The sequence below is a fragment of the Alosa pseudoharengus genome, unplaced genomic scaffold (assembly GCF_046254945.1).
Source record: "Alosa pseudoharengus isolate Yale_2024_CS ecotype anadromous, Long Island Sound unplaced genomic scaffold, YU_APseudo_1.1 YU_APseudo_1.1_scf_4, whole genome shotgun sequence".
Taxonomy (NCBI): domain Eukaryota; kingdom Metazoa; phylum Chordata; class Actinopteri; order Clupeiformes; family Clupeidae; genus Alosa; species Alosa pseudoharengus.
In genome coordinates, this window is record NW_027468774.1 from 24944455 (window position 1) to 24955719 (window position 11265).

General features: G+C 37.7%; 1 protein-coding gene across 1 annotated transcript; it reads left to right on the top strand.

Moving 5' to 3' along the window:
* The first annotated feature begins 7941 nt into the window (after positions 1–7941).
* Positions 7942–11181, top strand: LOC143102100 (immunoglobulin superfamily member 6). The gene is made up of 6 exons (XM_076265491.1): positions 7942–8067; positions 8313–8642; positions 8857–8954; positions 9034–9090; positions 9337–9450; positions 10818–11181. Exons 1-6 carry the CDS (start codon positions 8013–8015, stop codon positions 10869–10871), a joined length of 708 nt encoding a protein of 235 aa, XP_076121606.1. The 5' UTR covers positions 7942–8012; the 3' UTR covers positions 10872–11181.
* The last annotated feature ends 84 nt before the right edge of the window (positions 11182–11265 follow it).

Below are 11265 nucleotides of genomic sequence, written 5' to 3' on the forward strand. Positions count from 1 at the left end.
CTAAGGGCTGCTTACATCTTACATCTCTCGTAACAGTGCGTCTTCAGATGTGCTTTATATTCGCCTTTCACTATAGACAAGGTTTTTCTTGGTGGCATAATGATTTTTAGAGGGTGTAAGATAGCGATTTTTGGATCATGCGCCAGACCACACCTTATGCCATTACTGTAATTGCCACACCCCTGGGCGCAATAATTTGATAAAATAAAAGTGGAGCGCATGGCGAAAAATTCATCACTGACTGGGTGTACGATATCAATAAGACTTGAGCTTTTATTGCATGTATTACTATAACTGTTTTGTCACTGTTTCAGGCATTTTGGCACTTCTGTTAGGCAAACTAAGCAAAGGCCTGTGTGTTAATTGTGTTGATGTGATATCAGAGTTGACGGAAGCATCCAAGCAATTAAAAGAAACGTTTTGGAATAAATGTTTTGGAAAGGTGAAGTGTGAAACCAATGAACAGGTACCAACACATTGGCAAGACATGATTTCTGCTGTGCTAAGACGGTAAAGATGAAGATCAAGTGGATACCAGTTGCATTAAGCGTAGGCCTATTGCAGTCATGAAAAAAAATATAAATACCTATTTTTGCAGCCTTATCATGCAGCCTTACCAGAAAAGCCTAATTGAAAGCACAACAAAAAAGACTAATTCAAATGTATAGCATATCATTATTTTGAGTAACCTAGGCCTAAAGAGAAACTATTTAGGGTAAAGAAAAAGCCCAAAGGCACCCAAAACTATCCCCTACAAAATTATCTAACGTTAGACTACATTCAAAACCCACATTATATTTAAAACCCAGACAAGACTTCTCTAGACTAGCCTACACTCTAACGCCCTCTAGAGTACAATCTGCATTAGAGTATGCTTTAAAGCCTAAGATCTGCATGTTTGTCACTGCGCAGGGCTAGCTCAGGGGTTACTTCTATATGTTTGAGAAAACTATACGTCTTCTCCTAAAGGGGTATCGAACCTCGGGCGCTGTCCCAGTGTTTTATCTCTCAGTAGGCTACCTTTGAAGAAACTGAAAGGTTTAGCCCTGGGTGACTATTGAGATATTATAGTCTATACAACAATTTGAATGACAAATCCCTAGAAAAATAAAATTCCTTCCACGCGGAAGCTGGCCTTTGTACAGTTTCAGTTACAACAGCAACCTCCAGGGGGCATCATTGCATTTTTGTGAAAATATAACCATCAATCTTCTGCTGTAGCCTTACAGTAAATATGCTGGTGAAAGAGTCACTGTAGAATGAGAGTTAATATCTATTAAAACAAAGACATCATGCATTTTGTGTGCATAGACCTATTTAACTGCATAATATGAAAACGACGGGAATATATTTCAAAACAGGCATCAGTGGCATAAATATCTTATCTTTACAAAGGCATTTGACAGAGCTAGTTCTAGCATTTATAAAGAGTCAGAAAACAGACTAAAATAGAATCACACTTTAACTTATTATGAAATAAGAATATAAGTCAACAAGAGTACATAAACTATGCTAGGCCTACAGTACATGACAGCTTTGGACAAAACCGTACCATATCCCATAACCATAACACGATTAAATGATGAGATCAGATAACCCAAATAAACATCACTCAGGAAATGTAAAATATCTTTGGTTGTAGACCAATGAGGCCTATATCCAAATATTAGGCCCGTCATAGGTTCTCAAAAATCAGGTTGCAATATTAGGCTACTGTTTGCATTGATTTTGCCCATGTATTGACAAAATATGGCTGTTGTAGGTTTTTTGACACATATATAATGTTTCATAGGCACATGAGTAGCCTAATATAACAGATAGATAGATAGATAGATAGATAGATAGATAGATAGATAGATAGATAGATACGTTATTGATCCCCAAGGGGAAATTCAAGGTCCCAGTAGCTTAAGACATATAACAGATACTGTTCCAAGATAGTCCATAACATACACACACACATTCACTAACAGCAGAAAAACTTAATTAAAAGTATATAATATAAAAAACACAACTAAGCAATAAGGACAGTAGAAGATAAAGAATATACTAAATATACTAAAATACAAATTATACTAAATAACACTTAATCTAAATCAATTCTAAAAACAGTATCCACATAGTGGGTGATTCAAGATGCGCTTGCATTGACTGAGGCAGGGACTGAGCCTGTGATTCTCTGTGCATAGTAACTCTGTTTTTGTCGGGGTTACGTAGGGGTTACTCAGTAAGAATAGGGAGGGTGCCTGGAGATATCCCTTGGGCAATTCCCTATATTCAGCTGTAAAGTTAACCTAAAAATGCAAATTTTATACCCTTTTGAAAGAAAAGCTTGAAAATGTTTTCATTTTTTCTGCAGTAGTATGTATGCCACATTGTGAGCAACTTAAAAGTGTTAGATCCAACATTTTTCTTTTACGATCCCCTCTGAACAGTTGGAAAAAAATGAAAAGAAAAGTTGGAAAAAAATGAAAAGAAAAGTCAATTGAGGGAGCCAAAGTGATCAACTTTATCACCCCTCTGTAAGGACAACATGGGGTGTAAATTAAAAGGTAAACTAGGAGCGTGAGTCAAGCGTGTGTCAAGTGCTACAAGACTAAAATTTGAAAACAATACAGATACTGAGGGAGAATATTAGGACCACGACCTTTGACCCCATGACCTTCAGTACCTAATAGTAGTTGATGTTGATTCTCACTACAGGACAGTATTAAAACTTAGATTTGATATAAATATGACATATTTCTGTAAGAGATAACATCAGCGAGGTGTCCTGATATGCAGAAATAATGGAGGAGACGGAGGCAAAGACCTCCCTGATGTGAAATAGAGTGGAGTTTTCTCCACCAAGTTAATTCATTCTGTATACCTTATAGGATGTTATTCTGTTTATTCCCCATGTTGCCAGTCATGTATGAAGGCAATAGACATGCATTTATAGCACAAGGGAAATGCAGTTTAGTTTAAAAAGAGGCAGACCTGTTCAATTAGTTGTATTTCATTGGTTACGGAAACGTATGGGTAGTTTGCTTTGTTACAGTTGATTCCACTGTTGCGAAGCCTGCTTGTTGTCAGTTCAATCATCATTTACATTGATATAATGGTGATTACATTTTTTTAACCAGATCTACTTCATAGGTGCCCCAATGTACAAAATTAATATCCCCCTGCCAGCCAATCAAAAAATTGTATTTCTTGTCTCTTGGGGATACGTTTTCAATAATAGGCCTAGCCTATGCCTTGTTATATGATTATTGTGTGGGTAGCCTATTTTTGTATTGTCAAATGATTAATTATTTGTATTTTTCATTTTCATTTAATTTTTCATTTTCATGAGCCAGTATTTGTAATTTGTAACAAAATCGTTTTTGATGTATTTGTGCCCACCTCTGCCCAAATCCAGGCTACTCATCGGCGCCCCCCTGGTGAATTTACACTTTAATTATATACGCAGAAAGCAAGTTTTGCCTTCGCGCCGGCATAGCACAGGGGTTACTTCTGTCTACAATCTCTTTCCAAGAGATACGTACTCCACCTCTCCCGTAAAGGGGGATCGAACCCCGTGCGCTGTCCAGCGTTTTACTGGTCAGTAACACCAGAGACGGTTAAAGCTAGTAAGGATCTTTTGGTAACATAAACAAACTCTATATTGTAGCCAACTATTCAGATGTAATGAAAAAGAGAAAATATAAGATAGGCCTACCGAGCGAACTAAGGGGAATAAATGCTGAAGTCGACGTGAGTGTGCATAACCTCCAGGGGGCATCTGCGTAGCCTAGTTTTCGGAGGACGAATGAGAAACCACTGGTTTGATAAATCAGCCAGTATGGCCTAATGGACAAATAACTTTCAGAAATAATCTGTAGGCCTAGACCTACTGCAAAAACGAATGTTGGTGGCTATTTAAACTATCTAGCGGGTGTTTTAACAGCTGCAAGAAATAGAGGCGTCATGGCCCATGGTTCGTAAATGATTTTCATAAAACTCCAAGTTGCCCTATCATAACTTCACTCTTCAAACTCTTCACTGCATTGTAGAAAAATTAACTGACAGTATGACAGTAGGCTATTTATTTTCTGTACAATAAACACATTTATTTTTTCAACTTTTCCAATTAGGCCTACGCACATGGATACGGAACGGAAATCTGCAGGAGTAGGCCTACGCAGCAATTACAAAATGTGTAGGCTTTGGTTACCAACACAGAATGGTAGCCAATTCACTAACTCAAGACTTCAATGCCATCATATACAACGTTTTTTTACACAACAAAAACAGAAAGGATGGAGGCAGCAAAGGTAGAGAAGTAATTTCAGATGGGCAAGAACAAGGTACATTTATATGGTTGTCAAAACGTAGGCCTACCCTAAGCATTAGAGGAGCTGATTATCATACCGAAAGAGCTCACTCGCTGTTTAAAGTCATACACAACGGTAGCCTAAAACTAAACTAAAGTGAAATGTTACAAAGGTGGCAAAATTAATATAGGCTATTGTTAGCCATGAAATTAGTACTAACGCCCCCCCGTTTTGCCCACCTCTGCCTAGGCCTATTCGCCTATTAGATATCCCAAATATAGTCCAGGCTACTCACCAGCGCCCCCCTGGTAAATGTACACTTGAATTATATACGCAGCAAACAAGCTTTAGCTTCGCGCCGGCATAGCACAGGGGTTACTTCTGTCTACATTCTCTTTCAGAGATCCGTATCCACCTCTCCCGTAAAGGGGGATCGAACCCCGTGCGCTGTCCAGCGTTTTGCTGCTCAGTAACATAAAGAAACTCTATATTGTAGTAGCCAACTATTCCGATGTAATGAAAAAGAGAAAATATAAGATACCAAGCGAACTAAGGGGAATAAATGCTGAAGTCGACGTGAGCATAACCTCCAGGGGGCATCTGCGTGATACTTTTTCCCTTTCAGAAAAATATGTAAAGCACGTTCTTTTTCTAGTTCTCCCGAAAGGTATCGAACCTCGGGCACTATTTCAGTGTTTTATCGCTCAGTAGGGTAAGTTACCTTGAAGAAACTCAAAAGTTTAGGCCTAGGTTACTATTACTGTAAGAGATAGCATGGTCTTTATAAGAATGTGAACCCTATATCAGAACCTCAATGGGACATCTGCGTGATACATTTCTCTTTTAGAAAAAAGATGGGAAGGGGAATAACAGTAGGCCTAAATATTCTTTGAACTATTCAAACATTTATGAGCATGTCCTATTGTACTGGTGTTCCAGTTTAGATGGTGAGCAGGTTAACTTGTGATATTTGCATAAAATCCGTGAATATTCAACAAGACCCTGCCTACTTGTTAACAACGCTTTGCTCTGCCTCCGCCCTTCCAGTGCTGGAGATTCACATTTTCACAAGCCTACAGTGTGTGACAGAATATGAAGCAAGATCTTGCCGAAAACATGCGGGAATCGCTATGTATAATGCATGTTTGCTTAAGCATCCACACAAAATGTTGTGCAAACAGGAAATGTGTCAAAGTAAATCAGCGAAGGTTTTGTTGGGTTTCGAACATGAGTCTCACTGAGGCAAAATGATCCAAGCAGTAAGCACTATCACCACTACGCCACAGAGAGCAATGCTCTTCATTAGTCTATTAAACTAGTCTACTAGCTTACTAGCTATCCTGATGTCCATGTTAACTGGTGATAGCCTATAACATGAGCAAACACAGCGAATGCATGCCTTGAATAATTCAGATTAATTTTGCCTCAGTAATTTTGCATCACAAACAGTAACAAATGACCCCATCAGACATTGCTCGTTTTTTGTGCAGAAACACACATTGTGATTATAATGCGCAAAAATTATGAAGATCACTTGGGCCTCGAACGGCTCACTAAAATAGCAAGCTAGCAGCAATAGTCCACCCTGCTAACCAATTGCACCACTGGTTATTTTGTTTCTATGCAATAGCATGGTTTTCATATTAAATGAATGTAGGTCTATGTTGTCTTGTGACAGCTTATTTGTCAATCGATCAAGATATTCATTATAGCAAACATCTAGGCTAAGTGAATGTTTTGCAACAGCTGCTGAACGAGCAGTAAGTAGGCTAAACTATTTTCTAATTTAGGCTACGTGGGAATCTGAAACAGCAACATCTGTCATCAAACTCTCTAGCTACATCAAAGTTTTGTAATATATGCTACCATGATAACCATTTTGTGTCATCAAATTAGGACCAACAAATTAAATAATATTTAACTCGGAGAAAATAAGTTTCATGTGTTCACTTCAAATCATTAGACAGCTCACTGCATAACTTCACCGAGACATGACACTAAGTTATGATAATTTTTGCACATGACTGACATATTTCATATTATTAACCCCCAAAACGGAATAAAGTGTCAGTGGGACATGCCAGTTTGTTGTACATCAGGTATGTGAGGCAAAGATGAACCTATTTTGTTGTTTTGAGGCTTGCATATGCCCATGTTAAATTGTGATGGCACCAGTTAACATGGGCGTATATTTCTCACTTATGTTAACCTGTGTTAACTTTTACTAACAGTTCAATATATACATAGAAATCTGGCATTGATTTCAGTGGTTCGTAGTGTAGTGGTATAGACAATGTAGAAGCTAATCCAATCAACTTTCTTGTCCATGCATGGTTCGAATCCCAGCTAGATCGCTAGTTTTATTTTTTTCCATTAATTCAGTATGTGTCATATTTGTGGATAATGCTTAAACAGACATGTATTAGACATACACTGGTGATGTTTTCAGCGATATCCGTTATATTGTCTCACTTGCAAACACTTCGTGAAAATGTAGCCTAATATAAACCTGCACTATCAGAGGCAGAGCAGATTAAGAAGTAGGCAGGGTTTTGTTGAATATTCACTGATTTTATGCAAATATCACCAGTTAAACTGCTCACCATCTAAACTGGAACACTGGCAGAAATAGAGTGTGTGCACTGATGAAAAAGCATAGCCTACAGAAACGTGTAGGGCCTACTGTTTGGTTGGCAATCAGTTTGTGATGCTAGGACTAGTTGATCCTGCCTTTCTCTGTCTCTGTCTGACATTTACAGTGCATTTAGAGTAATAACAATAATACGCTTTATTTGTATAGGCTAGCACCTTTCATACACAGAATGCAGCTCGAAGTTCTTTACCTTTGGAGCATGTAACACAATATTGGAGTCAGTCAGTCATTATCAATTACTTTCACTTTTCTTCATTGCTGTGGCCGTTAATGATCCGATCAGCAACATATCAGAAATAAAGAAAATAACATGCAACACAATTATATAGAAGTCAGTCATTCCCCTTTGTTGCTGTGGCCGTTTATGATCCAATCAGCAACATATCAGAAATACTATATATAAAGGCTTTGCTAACAAATGCTTAGGCTAACAAATGCTTAGGCCCCGTTGATGCAGACTCCAAGCAGCCAGCTTTAGCATGTTCTTAGCATATGTAGTAATTATTTGACTTTATACACAGACATTTAAGACTGGCAGCCTTAAAAACTCAGAGATGGAGGTGCTCTGCCATTCAGAGCTTTGTAAGTAATTAACATAACCTTAAAATCAATTCTATAGGAAACAGGGAGCCAGTGCAGTTCAGCCAACACAGGGGTGATGTGTTCTCTCTTCTTGGTCTTAGTTAAAAGAGTGGCCTTTTTTATCACATAACTGTGGGACTGCTGCAGATTTGTACATTGAAGGGCGATTTTTTTCAAGCCAAAAAAAATAAAACAGTTTTGAGAGGCAAGTTGCCAAAGGATAATTTATGGTCATATATTATTTCCACTGAAAGATCTTTAGCTTATTTTTGTGTTCTGCTGCATGGCAAAGGATAGCCTGTGAGTCACCAGGTTACTCATACTCTCTGAGAAGAGTGACTCAAATTGGGCCAAGAAATAGGAAGAACTTTTGTAGATAGCTCACTTCTGTTTTTCTCTCTTTGACAGTGCCGGTAAAGCCACGTTCACGTCAGAAACTCGAGACACATACGCAGAGGAGGTATACTGTAGAATCTTTCATGGCACACGAGACGTACATCTATCAGCGAGTTGCACTCACTCTTATCTTTACAGGTAAGGATCACAGGCCATCTTCCCCTTGCTCTAGCAAACAGGAGGGTATTCATAAGTCTTCATATCTGTCATAGTTTTTCGGTTCAACCTCATTCGTTGTTAAGTTCTAGCTGTAACGAATATTCTACAAATATATACCATCCAGTAGTGAATTATTTCAGCAGAGCTTAATAACACTAATAATTGGAAGTCAGATGCATACCCATTTTGTGACACTTACCACAGCAACATGTTATTCTGCCAAGTTTTCCGTGTAGACTCCTGCAAGATGGAGGTCAAAGAGAAGTCAATTACAGAAATATGGCTGATGGAGGAAGAGTCCCATAGTATTCCCTGTGATGTCAGTGTAACTCAGTGTCCTGGCGAGGTGCAGTTTTCCTGGCATGTCTTCAGGAAGTCCTCATATGAATGGCTAAACCTGGACCCTGGCTCACCTAAGTTTTCAGTTCTGAAGGAGGGGGCACTGGAGGTGAAGTCCTTTCACGTAGATGACAGTGGGATTTACCATTGTGGTGTGGAGTATCACAGAAAATGGAAACAAATCATTGGAAATGGCACGGTTGTGACAGTCACAGGTAAGAGGAGATTTGGAATAAAGGTGAAATGGGATTGTTTTTAGAGAAGATAAAGGAAACTGACTTCTTGTTATGATGTATTGTTGTTAACATGTTTACATCTGTGATGATGGTGAATAATAACTGTATGAGTTAAGAAAGAGACGTTAGATTTGGTCATTTGTCTTGTTGTAGTGTGATTGTTAACATGTTTACCTGTGCCCTGTGTTAACAGCGTTAAGTCATCAGATCAGACAGGCTTTGCTCTGGTTGCTGTTTGCAGTGTTGTCCCTCTACAGTCTAATAGTCCTTACTCTCCTCATTTTGAAGATGGTAAACACATTTGTGTCACACAATTATTTGAACTAAGTGTTGAAAACTTGTTTTTGAAATAATTTTTGATTTTCTTCAGACTGGACGAGACATACCAATCCTCAGGGGGAAATGTGGAAACAATAATGGCTCAAAGGTATAAACACAACTATCTGCTGTATTGCGAAATGCATGCTTTGTATGCCTTATGATGATCTGCAGCTTATCCTTTTCATGCATGTGTGATATAATGTATTATATATATATATATATATATATATATATATATATATATATATATATATATATATTATATATATATATATATATATATATATATATATATATATATATATATATATATATTTGTATGTCTGCCTCTTTACACCATCCTGTCTTGCAGAACAACTCAACCAGAAGAAGACACTTCCGGGCTGTGGTGCAAGAGCTATATAGCAAGAGGAACTTACACAGCTCTCCAAAACCCCCAGGCCTTCCACAGTCAGCAGACAGCCAGGTTCAAAACTACATCATATTATGGCTCATTCTGTGCCCCATAGGTTGTTGTCCTTGCACCGTCTCAGATTTTGTTCAAACCTTGTCTATAATATCATGAATGGTTCAAAAACCAAGGACAGTCAAATATTTATTTTATAAAAATATTCATATTTTTCAGCACTTGATATTTGTTTCAGTTGTTGTACATCCTAAAAACACATATCTGGGAAGCAGTGTTTGGGCATTAATATTTGTTAAAGTATTATTCATACCCAGCCCAAACTGTGTAAAGCAGATGAATAGGTTCTCAGTATGACTGAACAATTAAAAGTTTGTATGGCATGCTCAATGATTTTCTCTAAAGGCCCTAGATTTGAAAAAGTGCAAAACGAGTGACATTGAGAGTATAAACTTGAACACATTTCATATCAAACACTATTTCATTCAGTGTTGTTCCAATATTTGAGCTGTCCACATACAACAAACATGACGACAAAACAAGAGAAGGTTATGATTTACTAGAATAATATGTGGGGTAGCTAGTACATGAAAATCTATGTGGTAGTAGCTCAATGTATGGGCATTTAGTGTGCAAATGCCAATACTGTAGATAGATATACCGGTAGTCCAAATATTTGTTTTACCCCAGGGACAAGAATGAGAAGGCAGATGTATACAATGCAAGTGTACTAGGAATAACATGTACACATTGAATCACAGACACTTTGTATACCCATCGATTTGTTGTGTTTTTACTGGCTACCCCACATGGCATTTTTAGTAAATGACCAAAACATGCAATTATAATTATACTTAATTATATCTTCATGTGTATTTTGTAGAGACTTCAAATATTGGCACATTCATAAAGTATTGAATTTGCAGACAAAATACTGATTGATGCCATGTGGGTACAAAAAAGTTTACAAGACCCTCAAAATCACTCATTTGGCCCTTTGTTCAAAATCTAGGGTCTTGTGTAAAATCAATGGGCATACAGAACAAACATTTAATGGTCCACTCATACTAAGAAGTTTGTTTGTCCTCCATCCTACACAGTTTGGGCAGACAGGATAATAGTTTTTAAGATATTATTGTCCAAATATATCTCCAAGATAATCTCCAGGGTAAGGCATTTTTGAGTGTACAAATTTTTTTTTAAGGATGAAAAATCTGAGACAGTGTGGAGACCATTTTCCTGGTCTGATTTTACACAGAATAACCCGTAAGATAACTGCCCAATTATATAAGTTCTGATAAGAATTAGACCATTTTACCATGTGTCTTCATTGTTCTTGCCTAAACAAGAGCCTAAAATTGGTTTGAGCATTATTGGCATGTGAAGGATTTTGGATGGTGTGTGAAATTGGCCTTCTTCTGTTTCAGTTTGAGAACCCACACACCCCAACACAAGATGATGACATCTATCAAAACATGTGACTTAAACCACCGGAAGGAGTAGTGGGAGGTCAAAATGTTCACAGTTGTCACCTGACTAACCCAGAATGTTTACAAGTACAATGGCTGGTCCTGCAGCAATAGGATTTGATGTCCTGTTTAAAATCTTTTAAAATGTAAAATCAAATGATGAAGCAAGAATTCATTCAGTATACATGTGAACTCCAACTGCCCTTTTTCGTGTTTGGGTTGTGTGTGTGTGTGTGTGTTTGTGTGTTTGTGTCAATGTGTTGAATAAAGTTACCTCTTTGGGAGGCTGAAAAAAAGTGAACCAAATTGACTGTGCTTCTTTGGGGAGGTACTCCCACAATGACAAAATTCGTAACCTGATAATTTACTGTATTTTTTAAATAAAGGTAGACCCTATGAATGTCAG